The following is a 20,713-nucleotide window of genomic DNA, read 5'->3' on the forward strand; positions in this document are numbered from 1 at the left end:
GGACTGGTATTTTCATATGTGAGCCTTGAAGTTTTCGTCTCTGTTTCTTCCTTTGTGTGTTGTGTGTATATGTCACATACCTGTTGGTGTAACTACTGTAGGGTGAAATCCTCTGTGCATGGTATTGGTAGTGCTGGCCTTAATTACAGTGGAACCCCCCCCCCCCCCCTTTTAAGACCTTCAAAAATCTGAGAAAATCAGGTCTTAAAATTGGAGGGAGTCTTAAATTAGGGGGTCTTAAAAGGGGGGTTCCACAGTTCTGTGAATGGTCACATCTTTCCTCACAACAACTTGGCGACGGGGGGGAAAAGCAGAATATAGCTTGAGTTCTCCTGGTGGAAGAATGCTTATTGTGAGCAAGTGTTAATACCTTGCTGTGTACATTTTGGGATTCCTTCCAGAGATTCGGTGTTGAATTCACTGAATGAGAATTACATCAGTGACTGGTTAGAATTCTGTCTTTCTCTCTCTCTCTCTCTCTCTCTCTCTCTCTCTCTCTCTCTCTCTCTCTCTCTCTCTCTCTCTCTCTCTCTCTCTCTCTCTCTCTCTCTCTCTCTCTCTCTCTCTCTCTCTCTCTCTCTCTCTCTCTCTCTCTCTTTCCCTCTTTCTCCCTCTGTCCCCTTCTTCTTCATTTTCTTCCTCTCTCTCTCTCTCCCTCTCTTTCTCTTTCTCCCGCTCTCCCTCTCTCTCCCTCTCTCTCTCCCTTCCTCTCTCTCTCTCTCTCTCTCCCTCTCTTTCTCCCTCTCCCTCTCTCTCCCTCTCTCTCTCCCTCTCTGTCTCCCTCTCTCTCCCTCTCTGTCTCCCTCTCTCTCTTCCTCTCTCTCTCTCTCTCTCCCTCCCTCCCTCTCTCTCTCTCTCTCTATGTCTTTCTTTGTTTCTCTCTCTCTCTCTCTCTCTCCCTCCCTCTCTCTCTCTCTCCCTCTCTCTCTCTCTCTCTCCCCACGGGCTGCTTCCTGTTGGAAACTGTGCTAACCACATCATATCTTATCTACACCTAATACAATCTCTTTCTTGTGTGAAGAATTGCCAAGCTGTTAGTTTCCCATTCACGAACAGCTCACAATGACAGAAACAAATCTGTGTGTGTGCTTGTATATATGGAGGTAATTTGTAACATATTTGAAGATACTGTATTTAACTGATCAAGTTGCATTGTGGTGGTGTTAGCAGATATTGTGATACAGCGGTACCTGCGATGTGTGGACCCTCCTATGAGAGGACACCTCCCTTAAAAGGACACTTTCTCTTGTCCCTTTTTTATATTGTCTCTACCAAAGTTTACCTGTCATGAAAGGACACCTGCAATGTAGGGACACTTTTGGCTGGTCCCAAGGGTGTCCTTTCCTCACAGGTACCACTGTATTGCAATAACCCCAAACTAGTACATTATGCACATACAGCACATGAAGTAAGATACCAGAGAAAAGGCATAACCAGAGGGGCGGCAGAGAAGTTTTTATAACCATTATTATTTGACAGATATGCACAACTTTCATCTCCATTCGTGCCCTGAATTGTGTAAGTATCAGGGTCACTGATACGTGAAAAAATAATCTGTTACAAACTCTGTGTGGAAAAAAAGTCTTATTTTATGCATAAATGTGTTCTTGGCAGTTTTTGCATGGTTCATATCATAAAAGTTTGATTGGAAACTTGTTCCACTCGTCATTGATGTTAGCGTTTGAATGCTGTTCTTGTTCCATGTTAAGAGTATGTGTAACAGCAGAAAAAAATGTCTGTCAGATATTGTGTACTGTAGTATTTTGCTCATGAATTCTGTGTGCTATTGTCTTGTGTTTTCATCATTTGTTATATTGTCCCTTTGTTTGGCAAAACTAATTGTTAGTCTGTTACTGTTCTTTATTTGTTGCACAGTATGTGGAGAAAGTGCCAGTTGATGTGCAGCCCGTTTGTTTCTTTCCTTTTTAGGCATACCTGATTGCTGCAAGTAGTTTTTACACAATAATTATTGACAATTATGAATATAAGGCCTGCTTTGTTATTTTATTTTTTTTAAATATAATTTGCAGAGAGTGCACTTTCTTATGCATGTGCTTGTTTGAGTTTCAAAACTGTTCCAGAAAAATCATGATAATGGATGCACAAGTATAAAGGGAGAGAATTATAAATAGCAGTTGATTAATCCTGTTCACATGATTGTATGCAAGTTTTTTGTCTGCCTATTGAAAGCTGGTCATGTTTATTTGTCTTTGTTTCACTGTCATTTCATTATCAACTACATTCGTACTGTATGTGCTCTTTGAGACTTATTCTCTTGTTTTTACTTTTAGTCAAGTTTTGACTAAATGTTTTAACGTAGAGGGGGGAATCGAGACGAGGGTCGTGGTGTATGTGCGTGTGTCTGTCTGTCTGTGTGTGTGTGTGTGTGTGTGTGTTAGTAGAGCGATTCAGACTAAACTACTGGACCGATCTTTATGAAATTTGACATGAGAGTTCCTGGGTATGAAATCCCCGAACGTTTTTTTCATTTTTTTGATAAATGTCTTTGATGACGTCATATCCGGCTTTTCGTGAAAGTTGAGGCGGCACTGTCACGCCCTCATTTTTCAACCAAATTGGTTGAAATTTTGATCAAGTAATCTTCGACGAAGCCCGGACTTCGGTATTGCATTTCAGCTTGGTGGCTTAAAAATTAATTAATGACTTTGGTCATTAAAAATCTGAAAATTGTAAAAAATAATAAAAATTTATAAAACGATCCAAATTTACGTTCATCTTATTCTCCATCATTTTCTGATTCCAAAAACATATAAATATGTTATATTTGGATTAAAAACAAGCTCTGAAAATTAAATATATAAAAATTATTATCAAAATTAAATTGTCGAAATCAATTTAAAAACACTTTCATCTTATTCCTTGTCGGTTCCTGATTCCAAAAACATATAGATATGATATGTTTGGATTAAAAACACGCTCAGAAAGTTAAAACAAAGAGAGGTACAGAAAAGCGTGCTATCCTTCTTAGCGCAACTACTACCCCGCTCTTCTTGTCAATTTCACTGCCTTTGCCATGAGCGGTGGACTGACGATGCTACGAGTATACGGTCTTGCTGAAAAATGGCATTGCGTTCAGTTTCATTCTGTGAGTTCGACAGCTACTTGACTAAATGTTGTATTTTCGCCTTACGCGACTTGTTTCTTTCTTTTTTGCTCTTGTTTTTTTTAACTGGTGGCAGGTCTGCCTTTGTGTACATGGGGATTGCACACAATGTTATTTTGGGTGAAGGTTTGGTGGGAATTGTATCCTGATGTTGTACAATCATGTACAGATTTGTGTCTACTTTGAAGGAGAGTCAATTAAGCGTTTAGTTTTCTTGTACTGCTGTACATATACTTATTTTCTAATAATTATTCTGATACTTCTTTTGGCATCTGAGTTTTCTTTTTAACACAGAGTTTCAGGAATTTTAGTCTGTCGTAATATCATGATGGTAGTCTGGAATTATTTGTAACAGTTATCTTATGAAAACCCAAAAAGGTTGAACAAATAGTGATTGTTCCTATGTTTTCTGTTTATTTGGTGTCTTTGTTATGAATATCAGTAGTAAGTGTATCAGATCAAAATGTTTTCTTCATGGTAATGAATGCATCGCTACTCTTTAGAAAAAGCAGCGACAGATATTAGTACTTCACAACAAGCAAAAAGTGTTAAATGTATTGTCATTTGAAGAAAGTTGAAAGACAGTCAGATATACATACAACTAGCAACAGTTGTTGAATCTTTCTTTGTGAAATAGAGTATTAAAACTACATTAAGCCTTGATCACTCTTGAATATTTTGACTTGTTGATTCTGTTCCTTCTTCAGAAAGCAATATTGAGAGTGTATTTTTGTGTGTGCATATTCTTTGAGTATGTAAGAGAGCACTGTTTTCTGTTAAGATAAAATCGGTATGGTATCATTTGGTTCACGTACCTGTTACAGGCAAGTTGGGGTCAGGAAGTTAATCAACATCTGTGCATTCACAAGTATATTATATAAATAACAAGTATATCATACAAATAACAAGTTTGTCATACAAATAACAAGTACATTATATCAATAACATTAACAAGTACAATATATCAATAACAAGTATATCATACAAATAACAAGTTTGTCATACAAATAACAAGTACATTATATCAATAACATTAACAAGTACATTATATCAATAACAAGTATATCATACAAATAACAAGTATGTTACAGAAATAACAAGAATATTAGGCCAAATAGAAATATTAGTTGGTTTTGGGTAACCCGACCGACCCTATTTTTTCCCGCTGACCCTAACACTTTTTTTTCATTTCTCAAAAACAAACAATTTTGGCACATTTTGCAAACCATATCGAGACTAAGGGAGGTAACCTCCTTTAAAATTAACTAAGTTTAAGAAGAAGAAAATAAAGCCGACCTACCGACCCTTTTAAATCTTTTTTGGTCACGTTATCTTAAACCAACGTATATTTTTATTTGGCCTTATACAAATAAGTATATTATACAAATAACCTGAACTTTGTAATGGTGCAGGTGTGTACACGCAGTTCAAGACGTTCCTGTCCAAAGACAAGATGATCCTCAAACGCCTCATGAAGGTACGCCAGAACACAAGACATTAGTCGTTGTTTTGAGCACAATGTATAGACATCTTAACAAGATTTCAATTATTTTATGAGCATACATGAGTTGCATTGGAAGCAGATTTGTTCTTCAAATTCATGTTCGAAACTTTCCATCTATTGAAACCCAGTATTGATGTGTGTAAATTTCATTACATACCCCAGTTGCGCACATGCCTTATCAGCCCTGCAACGTAACCATCCAGATACCTACAGTACATCTTATGCTAAAGAGTTAAGAAAGGATGATACAGTGGAACCCCACTTTTAAGACCTGCCTGATTTAAGACTTCCTTCTTTTTAAGACCTTGCTTTTTTTAAAAGGTCTGTCCATAACCTCTGAAAATGTACCTCATAGTTTTAGAATCTCTCCTTTTTAAAACCTGATTTCAGATTTTTGCTGGTCTTTAAAGGGGGGTTCCACTGTCGTAACAATGAAGACTTTTTCAGGGAGCAACGTTGAAGCGGCCTGTGGAAGCTCAGAATGCCATCCTCCGTCGCCATTTTCTGGAAATGACACAAAGCTTCATGATTCCTCTGGTGAGTCTCTTCAACTTTTATTTGACTTTAAAAAAAAAAATCATATGTATATTTTTTGTTACATTGTTTTGTTTTTTGTATGATCTTAGAAACAAGTGGTAATAAAAGCTCTAAATATATACTGAACGGCAAAAGACAGTACACACTTTTGACTTTTGTGTCAGGTGTACTATCAAACACAATGGATTCTTGCTTTGATTACATTTCATGGAGGCTATTTTACTGTGGATTGCACGTGAATTTGAGTAATCTGCGCACAGGAATGGCATCACAGTTTGCACCTGCAAATTCGACCTGTGAGTATTCGTCACCTAAGTAGAAATGTCCAGATTTATTTGTGAGAATTTACAAGATGGGGAACCAATAAAGAAAAAACCCATTATCCAATGAGTCTGATAGTGATACATCTTACAATTCAAGCATTTTGGTGGAATAAGTAACTCCAACTGCTCCAGGGTTTTGGCGGCGTCTGGACCCCTGCCTCCTAGTTTTTAGTCAATTTATTTTTCACAAGGTTTGACCCATCATGCATTTGGTTTGTGTTTGACAGGAGCGCTACATGGCCAGTCTGATGCCCCTCCAGAGAAACATCTCTCCGCACAAGGTCAGTTAGCAAGAAGATAGCTCAGTTGGTAGCAGCGCTGGCGTGAAATTTGTTGTTGCTATCATCATGGGTTCGACCCCCTCATTTGGCAAGGGATTTATTTCCCAGACTTAAGATAGTTCAATAGTTCAAGAGTCATAAATTGTTAAAACCAGCTTCTTTTCACATTTGTTTGCATCTGTACAAATGATGACAATGATAAGGTATGAATATTTCACAAGTTCTTTGATCATATCTAACAGAGCTTTTAAGACAATCGGTGTGTATCACATCAGTGTAGCTCCCCTTGACTCTTTCTCTCCTGACCACTGACAGGGTCCGCCACGCCTGCGGCCGTTTGACGCGGACGAGTTCCTGCACACAGTGGAGCACTCGGGGCCGCAGCTCACCTCTGGCATCAAGGGCGATTGGGAGGGGCTCTACAGGTCAGTGCACACCTGGCTCGGTCAAAACACTCTAACCAAATTTCTTATAATAAGATAACAATGATAATGTACGTACCAGAAACATGGACAATAAACAACGAAAAAAAGAGGACCGATTTCAAACAACAGTTCTTTGTCAGCAAACATAATAAAACTGAATTTCTTCTTTCTCTTGCTGTCATCTCTCCTTTTACATTCTTTTGATGATTGTTTGCTGACGAAGAACTGTTGTTCAAAGCCTGTTATCTTGTTCTTGTTCTTCTCACCTGCAGTCTCTTCTTCCTGTTTTCATAATTTGACGATTGAAAAGTTAGAAGAGTTACATATCTGATCATCGAAGTTTCAGCTAGAGAAAGCCAGACATCTTGTTTGCACAGAAAATATTATTTTTTCAAATGTATACATGCTTTCCTGTGCATAAGGTGTTGACAAGTATGACATGTGACAAGTATGACATGTGACAAGTATGACATGTGACAAGTATGACATGTGACAAGTATGACATGTGACAAGTATGACATGTGACTAGTATGACATGTGCAAGCTTCTTTGCCCATGTAGGTTCGTGTTCGTGTGTGTTTAATCATCAAGAACAAGTTTTCTGTCAGTCAGGGTGATTGAAGTTGGAACTTCCACAAACTCAAATCCCATGCAACTGCTAATGGAGCTCATCCAAAACAAGGATAGGTGGTTTTTGAGTCACTTGAGAAAAAGTGACTCTATGTAATCGGTCAGTGTTAGTCTGTCCGGCCGGCCGGCCGGCCGGCCGGCCATCCGGCCGGCCGTCCGTAGACACCACCTTAACGTTGGACTTTTCTCGGAAACTATCAAAGCGATCGGGCTCATATTTTGTTTAGTCGTGACCTCCAATGACCTCTACACTTTAACGATGGTTTCGTTGACCTTTGACCTTTTTCAAGGTCACAGGTCAGCGTCAAAGGAAAAATTAGGCATTTTATATCTTTGACAAAGTTCATCGGATGTGATTGAAACTTTGTAGGATTATTCTTTACATCAAAGTATTTACATCTGTAGCCTTTTACGAACGTTATCAGAAAAACAAGGGAGATAACTAGCCTTTTCTGTTCGGCAACACACAACTTAACGTTGGGCTTTTCTCGGAAACTATAAAAGTGACCGGGCTCAAATTTTATGTGAACGTGACTCATTGTGTTGTGAATAGCAATTTCTTCCTGTCCATCTGATGCCTCATATAATATTCAGAACTGCGAAAGTGACTCGATCGAGCGTTTGCTCTTCTTGTTTTAAGAATGGATATGTATGGTTGAAGAATGCCAGTGAAAGCTGTGGTATTTGTGTGGCTATGCTGGATCCTGTGTTGTATTTGTGTGGCTATGCTGGATCCTGTGTTGTTGTGTGTGCAGACGTTTTTTCAAGTGTCCCAACTTTGAGGGCTGGTATTTGTGTGGCTATGCTGGATCCTGTGTTGTTGTGTGTGCAGACGTTTCTTCAAGTGTCCCAACTTCGAGGGCTGGTACTACCACCCATAGTATTTGTGTGGCTATGCTGGGTCCTGTGTTGTTGTGTGTGCAGACGTTTCTTCAAGTGTCCCAACTTCAAGGGCTGGTACTACCACCCATAGTATTTGTGTGGCTATGCTGGATCCTGTGTTGTTGTGTGTGCAGACGTTTCTTCAAGTGTCCCAACTTCGAGGGCTGGTACTACAACCCATAGTATTTGTGTGGCTATGCTGGATCCTGTGTTGTTGTGTGTGCAGACGTTTCTTCAAGTGTCCCAACTTTGAGGGCTGGTACTACAACCCATAGTATTTGTGTGGCTATGCTGGATCCTGTGTTGTTGTGTGTGCAGACGTTTCTTCAAGTGTCCCAACTTTGAGGGCTGGTACTACAACCCATAGTATTTGTGTGGCTATGCTGGATCCTGTGTTGTTGTGTGTGCAGACGTTTCTTCAAGTGTCCCAACTTCGAGGGCTGGTACTACCAGCGGCAGAGAGAAGTCAATCAGAAGCTGCAGGTGCTGCACATGGATGCGCTGAGTAACTCGGTACGTTCCTTGCTCTCTGCAGCGTGGGAAGCTTTTCTGCTTCAAGCCTTTTTGCCATGTGTAATGTGCGCATGGTTGCGTGATCGTTTGATGGAACGTCTTTCCTTTGCTATTACTTTCTTAGTCTTTACCGCCTCTCCCCTCAACTTCCTCCTCTCTTTATGTCTGTATTTGTTTGAATTTCAGAAACTGAAACTAGTGGTAGAATGTACTTCACAGGTTTATTTGGTTGTCAGGCTTCTACAGATTTTCTTTATCATATTCTGTGTTCAGTCAGTACGTGTCTAGGGTCGGTTCAGGTTTTTGTTTGTTTGCTTTTTAACCTTAACCGTACTTCGCGGGTCGTGTACGACCCAGAGACACACAAAAGTGTCTGTATTTCTGACACTATTGAAAGTTTTTGATTAAGACTTCATGTAATCCTCAAACACCATAGAACCTTCCTATCAACCAATTTTCAAAGGATTATCTTTGTAAACAAAGAAATAAACAATGAAGTCATTTGAACTACATGGTCCGGATGTTGTGTGTTTCAGAACCTGACAGAGTGGATTGAGGACAAGGAGGAGGTGGAGATTGTTGATCTCATACTGCGTATTAAAGAGAAACTGGTCAGTTTCACACACACACACACACTTACACACACACTTACACACACACTTACACACACACTTACACACACACTTACACACACACACACACACACACACACACACACACACACACACACAAACACACGCACGCACACACACACACGCACACACACACACACAAACACACACACACACACACACACACACACACACACACACACACACACACACACACAGACAGAATGTATATCACATATGATTGAAACAACACACTTTGTCAAGTAAACGGTGTGTCTTTTTGTTGCCATGAACATTCTGTAACTGTTCGGCAGGGCTGGGATATAGCTCAGTCGGTAGCGCGCTGGATTTGTATCCAGTTGGCCACTGTCAGCGTGAGTTCGTCCCCACGTTCGGCGAGAGATTTATTTCTCAGAGTCAACTTTGTGTGCAGACTCTCCTCGGAGTCCGAACACCCCCGTGTGTACACGCAAGCACAAGACCAAGTGCGCAACGAAAAAGATCCTGTAATCCATGTCCGAGTTCGGTGGGTTATAGAAACACGAAAATACCCAGCATGCTTCCCCCGAAAGCGGCGTATGGCTGCCTAAATGGCGGGGTAAAAACGGTCATACACGTAAAATTCCACTCGTGCAAAAAACACGTAGTGTTCGTGGGAGTTTCAGCCCACGAACGCAGAAGAAGAAGAAGAAGACTGTTTGGCAGCTTGCACTTATTGTCTATCTTGCACCGACGACATAAAATGGGTGAACCGTCTACCCAATTGCACAAGCCTTAAGAATACGAATAAGAATAAGAATACTTTATTATCTCATAGAGAAATTCAGGTCACATGTGTTGGCGAGTAACAAAGTGAATGCACACAGAAATATTTCAAAAGAGCTTTATTGAAAGAAGCGTACGTTTCATACATCATCATGGAGTAATGGGAGGTGTTCACGGTCAAAAACAGTTGTAAATGTCTCTTACTGAGTATTTCAAATCGACAGAGAGTGTTTTCATTCATCAGTGAGCCCATCTGATAAACAAAGGGAAGTACGCACTCTAAATGCATACAACATGTGTTATAGAGTAAGTGACAGTGATGCAGAACATAGACCAACAACAAGAGGACAGCTTGCTGCAGCAGACGGCGCAAGAACTCCCGTCTCCCGACCTTTGACCCGACTGTTAGCGACCCAGCTTCCGGTTATGGTGGAACACGATAAGTCTATGTTGGTCTATGTGCAGAACCAATCTCCTGGCACCTGAGAGAATAACAAGCATTAAAATGAACAAGCGACTTTCATGCTCAAAAGAAGGATTATCGCCGCAAGCTCATATCAGGCATGGGAATTGTCCACCGAAAGGCAAATTTCCGCCGAAATATTTTCTTGTTCCTCCGAAAAAGCTAAAGTGTCCGCCGAAAAATAAATGGGGGAGGCAAAAATGGTTCTAAAAACTTAATTTAATGGCAAACTTGGAGCTCAGATGACACCAAATTGCACCATTTGGGTTTCTTAGGAGAGAAACAATTTCCGGGTGGGGGTGGGGGGGGGGGGGCTTGCCCCCGGACCCCCCTAGTAAGGCAAGGCGATTCGCGCCGTCGACTTAGCTATTACTTACAGATTTTGAGCCTTTTTTGCTTCTTTCAATTCCCATGCCTGCCATATGTTCCTCATTCTCCAAGAATTGTTTTATTAGTCAGCCCACTCAGAATAACTGACCTACTTGTATGTGTGCAGAAGTTTGCCAGCAACAACCACACGGTGGTGCAGGGAGAGAGCGTGGAGCGACTGCAGAAACACCTGGCGACCATCGTGCAGGCGTTACCTGATGATCTGCAGACCGTCATCAAGACGTGACACCTCCTGGTCAGCAACACCAACTGTACATTGTCTCCATGGAAACTCTGGTCACAAGGACTGTCCAGTATTACTCGTAATCCCTGGCGGCCTTAATTACTATCCTTAGTTAAGCGTGTCCTTAACTGGGCGAAGTGGACTACCCGAAGTTTACTTTTTGAAGCTGGCCGCACGATGCTTTAGCACTGAGTTTTTGGTAAAAAGACTTTGCGAAGTCTTTATGAAGTGGACTACCCGAAGTTTACTTTTTGAAGCTGGCCGCACGATGCTTTAGCACTGAGTTTTTGGTAAAAAGACTTTGCGAAGTCTTTATGAAGTGGACTACCCGAAGTTTACTTTTTGAAGCTGGCCGCAGGATGCTTTAGCACTGAGTTTGGGGTAAAAAGACTTTGCGAAGTCTTTATGAAGTGGACTACCCGAAGTTTACTTTTTGAAGCTGGCCGCACGATGCTTTAGCTCTGAGTTTTTGGTAAAAGGACTTTGCAAAGTCTTCATGAAGTGGACTACCCGAAGTTTACTTTTTGAAGCTGGCCGCACGATGCTTTAGCACTGAGTTTTTGGTAAAAAGACTTTGCGAAGTCTTTATGAAGTGGACTACCCGAAGTTTACTTTTTGAAGCTGGCCGCACGATGCTTTAGCACTGAGTTTTTGGTAAAAAGACTTTGCGAAGTCTTTATGAAGTGGACTACCCGAAGTTTACTTTTTGAAGCTGGCCGCACGATGCTTTAGCACTGAGTTTGGGGTAAAAAGACTTTGCGAAGTCTTCATGAAGTCGACTACCCGAAGTTTACTTTTTGAAGCTGGCCGCACGATGCTTTAGCACTGAGTTTTTGGTAAAAAGACTTTGCGAAGTCTTCATGAAGTGGACTTCGGGCTCAATTAGGGACCACCTTTACGTTGTGTGTGTTGATGACGGTCAAACTGTACAAGTTCCTACAGTATTCTCTGGATATGGCCCCGTGGATGTCATGTCACATACTGAAACAAGAGTGAACATTATGAGGTTCATTCAAGGACAAAGCTCCCACGGGTCTAAATCTGAATATTGCCGTTCTCACACGTGAAATTACCCTGCCACAACCCCTACTCTTCAGTGGCATTGTCCTGGATTTGTCCGATGTTACCTTGTTTTCAGGACTTCTCTGTGGTGTTGTTTTACTTTACAGTCACTGTTTTTAAATCTTTATCTTTAAAGCATTTATGTTTGACTGTGGAAGTCAATAGTCTTAATATCTGACTCCAGCACTGCACGCTAGTCAGCTGAATTCTTTTTCTTTCTTTTTTTAAATCAAAAGTCGTTTAATCCGTTTCCTAATCCAGCAGAGTGGTTCTTTATGCCTTTAGTTTTTCTCTTGCACAAGGTGGACAATGTGTTCCCTCATGACTGAATAAGCTTGCACATGCAGCTTGGTTTTGCCTGCATGTAGTTGAAAACTTACAAAATAATATGTTCAGGCAGCTGTAATCCATCCTCTGAGAGTTGCATTGTCCGTATTAGCATAAGCATCCAGTGCATCAGTAAGTAATGAACGACATCATCATCTGTCATAACATCATGACCTCACGGAATGAAATGAAGTCATATTTTGCCAGGTTGTTGATTTTTTTTTTTTTTACCAATGGTGGGAGTGTATCAATAAAAAAAAGAATAGAAAAACAAGAAAAAGAAAAACCAAGGAAAGAAAAAATAACTTCTGAGGACTTCTGCCTTGAATAGTGTGGGCGCACTGCTTTCACCTGTATTGTTTTTGTTGGTACAGCTTAATCATCAGTACCTGCCAGGTACCGGGTTGTTGTGCGTTGTGAAGTGAGTCTAACCATTCGCTGTTCTTTGGTCACATTCAGCACAGTAATACTCACTTGAGTTAAGTTACCATCAACGACCTCATGTTCTAATAATTTGATCTCATGCATTTAAATGACCATGATAAGAATTTTGGGCATGTTGTCATTGCATTTCTATGTGCGATGCACAAAGAGAAATCTCGCGTGGAGGGTTGTTTCCGGCCGAATGTTGAAAGTTTAAGCACATGCATGCTGAGGAGACATATAACTACAAGTACCGCAGGTCTTCATGGTCAAAACCTGTGCACAAAAACGAGAAATGGGCCTGCAGTTGCTTTCAGAACAATTGCAGAAAGTTCAGCAGGTTTCATCTGCCTGTGGTTATTTCATTCATGTGTGGTGTGCAATATTGACCTTACTGTACGCTTTGAAGGCCAGTGGAAGTCCGCTCTTTAACTATTGAACAGGTTGGAGCTGTCTCACTGATAAAAGTCAGTTTAGGGGGTACAGTGGAATCCCCCTTTTAAGACCTCCCCAATTTAAGACTCCCTCCCTTTTAAGACCCTGTTTTCTCAGCTTCTCTGTTCATAACCTCTCTTAATTTACCCCCATTGTGTTAAATAGTTTTTTTATGAACATAGTGTAGTTCATCAGCTGACAGTTTCGGCAGTTGACATATATACTTGACAACTACAGACAAGTTTTGTATGGGTACTCTCTGTCTCAGAACTTACATCGAGAAGTGTTTTACCATACGTTTGATATGTACTTTTAGACTTTTGATGTCGTGTTATTGTGCTGATTCAAGGAACATGCCCAAAGAATTGAACATGGCAGTCAGATGAAGTTACTGGTATGTGCAATGTTTTAGTGTGTGTGTGTGTGTGTGTGTGTGTGTGTGTTCACATGCCCATACATGTGTATGTATGTGTTTGTGTACATGAAACATGTTTATTTTTTTTAAAGTTTCACAGAAGCTCATATTGTGTACAGTGGAACCCCCTTTTAAGACTTCCTCCTTTTTACGACCTTAGTTTTTTGGATTTCCTATTCATATCCTCTGTAAAGTTTGGACTGGGTGGCCGAGTGGTAACGCACTTGCGCTCGGAAGCCAGAGGTTGCGAGTTCGACCCTGGGTCAGGGCGTTAGCAATTTTCTCCCCCCTTTCCTAACCTAGGAGGTGGGTTCAAGTGCTAGTCTTTCGGATGAGACAAAAAACCGAGGTCCCTTCGTGTACACTACATTGGGGTGTGCACGTTAAAGATCCCACGATTGACAAAAGGGTCTTTCCTGGCAAAATTGGTTAGGCATACATGTAGATAAAAAATTTTCACCAAAATACCCGTGTGACTTGGAATAATAGGCCGTGAAAAGTAGGATATGCGCCGAAATGGCTGCGATCTGCTGGTCGATGTGAATACGTGATGTATTGTGTAAAAAAATTCCATCTCACACGGCATAAATAGATCCCTGCGCCTTGAGTCCGAGTCTGGAGATACGCGCGCGATGTAAGACTTCATATAACAAAGTTACCCCCATTTTAAGACTCCCTCCTTTTTGACTCACATGCGAAGCAAAAGTGAGTCTATGTACTCACCCGAGTCGTCCGTCCGTCCGTCCGTCCGTCCGTCCGGACGTCCGTCCGGCCGTCCGGAAAACTTTAACGTTGGATATTTCTTGGACACTATTCAGTCTATTAGTACCAAATTTGGCAAGATGGTGTATGATGACAAGGCCCCAAAAAACATACATAGCATCTTGACCTTGCTTCAAGGTCAAGGTCGCAGGGGCCATAAATGTTGTCTAAAAAACAGCTATTTTTCACATTTTTCCCATTTTCTCTGAAGTTTTTGAGATTGAATACCTCACCTATATATGATATATAGGGCAAAGTAAGCCCCATCTTTTGATACCAGTTTGGTTTACCTTGCTTCAAGGTCAAGGTCACAGGAGCTCTTCAAAGTTGGATTGTATACATATTTTGAAGTGACCTTGACCCTGAACTATGGAAGATAACTGTTTCAAACTTAAAAATTATGTGGGGCACATGTTATGCTTTCATCATGAGACAAATTTGGTCACATATGATCAAGGTCAAGGTCTCTTTGACCCTTATGAAATGTGACCAAAATAAGGTAGTGAACCACTAAAAGTGACCATATCTCATGGTAGAAAGAGCCAATAAGCACCATTGTACTTCCTATGTCTTGAATTAACAGCTTTGTGTTGCATGACCTTGGATGACCTTGACCTTGGGTCAAGGTCACATGTATTTTGGTAGGAAAAATGTGTAAAGCAGTTCTTAGTGTATGATGTCATTGCTAGGTTTAGGTCAAGCATGTGAGTCGTATGGGCTTTGCCCTTCTTGTTGTTAAGACCTGCTTTTCTCAGATTTTAGGAGTTCGTAAAAGGGGGGTTCCACTGTATATGGCAGAAATGTTTGATAGAAAGATAGAATGTTTATTTTTTTTCTCAAGAAGTTGCTACAGAAGTACCCCCCGCGGGTTAGGGGGAAGAATTTACCCGATGCTCCCCAGCATGTCGTAAGAGGCGACTAAGTTTCTCCTTTTACCCTTGTTAAGTGTTTCTTGTATAGAATATAGTCAATTTTTGTAAAGATTTTAGTCAAGCAGTATGTAAGAAATGTTGAGTCCTTTGTACTGGAAACTTGCATTCTCCCAGTAAGGTAATATATTGTACTACGTTGCAAGCCCCTGGAGCAAATTTTTGATTAGTGCTTTTGTGAACAAGAAACAATTGACAAGTGGCTCTATCCCATCTCCCCCCTTTCCCCGTCGCGATATAACCTTCGTGGTTGAAAACGACGTTAAACACCAAATAAAGAAAGAAAGAAAATGCTACAGAAGTACATGTAGGACCACTTGGAAAGACTTCCTTAATTCCAGTGATGTTTGTTGTGTGTATTGAATCAGGTCTGTGTCTGTGACTGAATTACAGAAAATCAATTTGTATACTTAGCATTTTCTCCTTTTTTCCTCCATGCAAATGCGGGTCAGGAGAGTGCATATACTGTATAATCAACTTTGTATGAGTGAGAGCATACATGAGCTGATACGTAGTCAACTAAGTGTGAGAGTATGACTGGTGTACTTGCATCAAGTGATTGAGTGCATGTAATTACTGATTTGAATTACATATCTTTACCCAACTATTTAATGAAATGAAAATTTATTTATAAAATTTTGGAAGAAGAAAACAACAAGGTGAAAGGGTAAATCATATTTTCTTATGTTCCACCAGTTTGTACAAAAAATATGAGTCGTAATAATAATGTGGTGATTTGTTTAACTTTAAAGTATTCCACAGAAGAAAAGAAGACTTCTAGTTTGTACATGTGCGAATAAATATAAAAACTGGTTGTTATGGGGGAAGGGAAGGTTTTCTTGGAATACTGTTTCAGTCTACGTTGGAGAGGTATCAGGAAAGCAAGAACATGCATTAGGAATTTCATTATTGCTTGTTCAAGCTGCACAGGTTGCATGCATTTCGCACACGGCATAAAGCATTTGAGGTTTTCATCACCGAGTCATCAAAATATCTTTTTCCATGCTTTGATAATATATATGTATGTATGCACATTATTAACTGCTATGTTGTTCTTGGTTGTGAAAAGTTGTTGATAATAAGATAATTTGTCAGTATTTTGATTACTTCTTTTCTTCTTCCTCCTCTACTTTTTCCTCTTCGCTTTTTTCATAGGAAGAATGGAAGGCAGTGATTATCTTTCAGTGTGCAACAAATTGAATTTGCTTGCTTTGAATCAAAAATTGACTGGCGCAGTGACGTGGTGGTAAGACGTCGGCCTCCTAATCGGGAGGTCGTGAGTTCGAATCCCGGTCGCTGGGACTGGAGATTTTTCTGATCGCTCAGGTCAACTTATGTGCAGATCCTGTAATCCATGTCAGATTTTGGTGGGTTATAAAAACACGAAAATACCCAGCATGCCTCCCCCGAAATCGGCGTATGCTGCCTGAATGGCGGGGTAAAAACGGTCATGCATGTAAAAATCCACTCGTGCTAAAAACATGAGTGAACGTGGGAGTCTGAGCCCATGAACGAAGAAGAAGAAGAAGACTAGAATCAAAAGTTGAGTACCAAGTCAGATCTGCGGGTATCATTTGAATGATTAATAACGTTTCTTCAGACAGCAATGTTTATCTCAAGCTTTCTTCATCTGTAATGCTGAACAGACATCTTCCATTTTTATTTTAAATTCGGCTTTCAATATTGTGTGTATATCTTATCAAATAACTAGAACTGTGCTAATGTTGAAAGTGTGCTGTTGTGAGACTGTGGTTTGGTCATGCAGACAGATCCCTGCATCTGGGCTGTCATGCTATTTTAGACTATAAAACGAATGATTATAAGGAAGCTGTGTTTAATTTTAAACGTGAAATGCTTATTAGATCAAATGAAACTCACCAAAAAGTCATGTTTGCTGATGCCACGACTAAAGCTGAATTGACAGATTCTTGTAAATGAATCTTCAAAAAATTTAAATGGCTATAGGGGGTGCATAATCAAATACCAAGAAAGGCAAGTTATTGGAACGTTTAAGTTTTGACAAAACAATACATTCACAATAACATTGAATATCCAACGGTTATATGGTAGAAAAAAACACGTACGCATGTACATATACTGTGTAAGTAGCAATAGAATAGTTGTCATGATTGTGCCTTGACAGTATTAATAACAGTGGGTGTGCGTGTACCGTAGTGATGATAGTGAGCGTTGTGTAGAATAGGTCGAGATGACATTTTGAGCCAGAGCTGGGGAGGTCATTGTACAGATGCTAGAAATTGATTGTAATACCTGTGTTTTTTATTTTTTATTTTAAATTTGATTGATTATTAAAAATTAGGCCACTCCTTTGAATCTGCGACTGCGCTCCAGAGAGTATGACCTCATGTTAGCTGTACAGATGGGTTAGTGTTTGTAATCGTCACTACCGCAAAATGATGCAGTTTTACCCACCTTTTTTCGCGTAGGTTTAGAACTATTTGAATGTTTTTATTGCCCTTGCTGTATGCTACCTTGGTTGGAAATCATGTTGAAATTCTTATTTTGTATCAGTTGACATGGTATCATGCTGGTAACTACTGCTTGGATTTTTCTACAAGAGTTTGAAGCCTTCACACATGAGTAATGTTCAAAAAGATTGCATAATGAGCTTATTCAAGTGGCTTGTGGATGTGACAGCCTGTCTCTTTTTCTGCCAAGTCGGAAGGCATCAGTGGGTTAGTTATAATGGAACCATAGTTAATACATAGCGTTTCAGTTTTTTTTGTAGGTGAAATTAATCTGCTCCAAGTGAAAACTTCTATTTTCTCTTTTGCTCGACGCTTGTACTGTAAGGTGTTCGCAGCAGACGGTTTTTTTTCTGGTGCTTGATTTTTTTTTCTCCTGTTTTTAAAGTACTCATACATTTAATACACTGTAATCATGCATTTAATGTATTCCCTTCTAGTCAAGAAAGATTATTTTAAATTGTGAACTGTGTATTCCTCGTTTAGTGGTGCTCCTATTTTTCACATGTTGATTTTACTTGCTCCATGCTTTTGACCCCAATGTCCCTGTGAAACGTGCATATCTTACCTGCATTTATCTTACAGGCGTGAATGTTGTGCACTTTGTAGTGAAGGATTCATGCCACTGCTGGATGAGTCTGTCTGCATGTTTGTCTGTAAGACCAAAATAAACACCTGGATTTTCTGTAACATGCCGCACAGGAATATGGTTGGTAGACTGGACGTTTTTGTTAGTTTTGTTTACACTTACGGTTTCTCTTTTTTTTTTTAATAATGTACTACTCGTAACCAAAATTGGTAGAAAATGTAGGGTTTATCGCCTCTCCCTTCCCCCTTTTCCCCATTAAGAATATTGGACATTTGATATGAAAAAAAACTGATGTTCGCTGTTTTTAGTTTTTTTTATTTGGAACAGGAACGGGGGTGTGGATTTAGATATTTATTATGTCTGTGAGGGTATGGCAATATGAGAATATAAGGTCATAGTTTACAGTTAGATATACAAATTAATTTGTTTTGAACATGCGAACTTACCATCTTCAGAATGAGTTTGTTTGGTTATCTACAGGTAATGAAGCTACACTTAATTAAGTGTCAGAATCTGTGTGAATGTGTTGCAGTCAGTCGTATGAATTTGAGAAAATACAAGTTCAAAGGGAAAAGAAAAGCCTGCTGAAGGCTTGACAGAAACATGTTCTGTTGGTGTGTAAGTTGTAATCTGCGGAAATAAGTCTGGGCTGATGCCACTTTGAGAAGACTTGAATGCAATCAGGCTCATTGCAGCCAGCAGATACAGACAGCACTTACTATGGCAGAATATTTTCTTCTTTTTTAATCTGTCATAATGTGATGAAATTGTGCAGGTTGAAATGAATAAAACAGATGAAAAGGATACAAACTTGCTGTTAACATGAAGTTGCATTTCAGAAGGAGAAAGGAGGAAAGTGTGTGTGTGTGTTTGTCGTATGTGTGTTGTGTCTGTCTGTGTTTGTAACACACTGCTACCCATGACATATATCTCTTTTCATCTACAGCTTCCTGTGGGGTTTGAACATTAATAATTTTGGAAAACTTGCAGTGGTTACTTTGCTGTAAGCTACAAAACTTGAAGTCTGACCTGAGGCCAAAAAATCCTGGAACGCCGAAGAAAAAGAACTTTGCTATAATTTTTATAAAGTTTAAAATTGCCTTGGTTACTTCTCATGCTATCTTCTTCTTCTTCTGCGTTCGTGGGCTGAAACTCCCACGTACACTCGTGTTTTTTGCACGAGTGGAATTTTACGTGTATGACCGTTTTTTACCCCGCCATTTAGGCAGCCATACGCCGTTTTCGGAGGAACTTCTCATGCTATGAGAAGAAAGGGTTACATAAATTAGAGCAAGTACATTTTTGTTGAATAAAGTTGAAATTTTAAACAATATGGCCCGGCAGGGTGTTCAGCTGAGACGTTCATAAGCAAACCATACAGTATTTCAGCAGAAGAACATAAGAACAGGACAAATCTTTGCCAAAAACCTGTGGTAAATTCATAACCAAAGCAAATACGTAAGAGAAAACTCAAATAATGTTCTAAAACTATCGCAAAAAAAACAGGGAGAAATCTAGCACTGTAGGAGCCAGATGTTGGATGATTTCCAAGTATATGTGACCCTCCACCAAGAAATGAGTCGCATGTCACTTCGCGCGGTTCTGCGCTTGGCCTAATATAAGTCCGGGGAGTGTCTGGTAAAAAGTGTGAGGGTCACCTATAGTCGCAGGCTTATAACTCAAACAGTATTCGCTCTTTTCTAAAACGGTTTTCACCACTGGATAGAGCATAAAACACTCTTTAGGAAAATTAAAAAATATGAAAATCATGCAAAGGTGACATGCGACTCATTTCGTGGTGGAGGGTCAGATATAGTGGAACCCCCATTTTAAGACCTTCCAAAATCTGAGAAAATCAGGTCTTAGTAAGGAGGGAGTCTTAATGGTAAATTTACAGAGATTATGAACAAAAAGTTGATGAATGATGATACATTGTAGACGGATGCATGTTATTGGGGTGTGCACGTTAAAGATCCCACGATTGACAAAAGGGTCTTTCCTGGCAAAATTGTATAGGCGTAGATAAAAATGTCCACCAAAATACCCGTGTGACCTGGAATAATAGGCCGTGAAAGGTGGATGCAGAGCCTAAAGGCAGTCGATCTACTGGCCGATGTGAATGCGTGATATATTGTGTAAAAAATTCCATCTCACACGGCAAAAATAGGTAACATGCGCCTTGAGTCGCCTTGTGTGGTGAGATACGTGCGCGATATAAATCCTCGTAAATAAAAATAAATTGATTAAAAGCCCCACAATAAAAAAATAAAAAGTCTGAGAAAACAACCAGGGTCTTAACCCTCAGGCTGGTTGTGGCGACATAATTATGTAGCGCTATTTTACGTATACTGTGTCACCTGGTTGTCACAACATATGTCGCGCTACTGGCTCAGTCTGTTTGGTCGGTTCCGATTACCTCCCATGGATGCGAAAACCTATATGACCGTTTTTCTTTATTGTTCTCTCTGTTAATTCTCCAGTGGCTATGTAACATGTGTTACACAATTGCACCAGTGTAAGGGTTAATTCACCAGTGGCTACGTAACATGTGTTACACAATTGCACCAGTGTAAGGGTTAATTCACCAGTGTCTATGTAACATGTGTTACACAAT

General features: G+C 40.0%; 1 protein-coding gene across 1 annotated transcript in view; it reads left to right on the plus strand.

Moving 5' to 3' along the window:
- Nucleotides 1–18,909, plus strand: part of LOC138965282 (protein DENND6A-like) — a 33,766-nt gene extending 14,857 nt beyond the window's left edge. The window contains exons 14-20 of the mRNA XM_070337412.1: nucleotides 4,537–4,601; nucleotides 5,076–5,165; nucleotides 5,716–5,769; nucleotides 6,085–6,194; nucleotides 8,117–8,219; nucleotides 8,756–8,830; nucleotides 10,555–18,909. Coding sequence (XP_070193513.1) covers nucleotides 4,537–4,601; nucleotides 5,076–5,165; nucleotides 5,716–5,769; nucleotides 6,085–6,194; nucleotides 8,117–8,219; nucleotides 8,756–8,830; nucleotides 10,555–10,674 — 617 coding nt within the window. The 3' untranslated portion in view covers nucleotides 10,675–18,909. The remainder of the gene's footprint in view (nucleotides 1–4,536; nucleotides 4,602–5,075; nucleotides 5,166–5,715; nucleotides 5,770–6,084; nucleotides 6,195–8,116; nucleotides 8,220–8,755; nucleotides 8,831–10,554) is intronic.
- The last annotated feature ends 1,804 nt before the right edge of the window (nucleotides 18,910–20,713 follow it).

This window comes from Littorina saxatilis, linkage group LG4, assembly GCF_037325665.1.
Source record: "Littorina saxatilis isolate snail1 linkage group LG4, US_GU_Lsax_2.0, whole genome shotgun sequence".
NCBI classification, from domain to species: Eukaryota; Metazoa; Mollusca; class Gastropoda; order Littorinimorpha; family Littorinidae; genus Littorina; species Littorina saxatilis.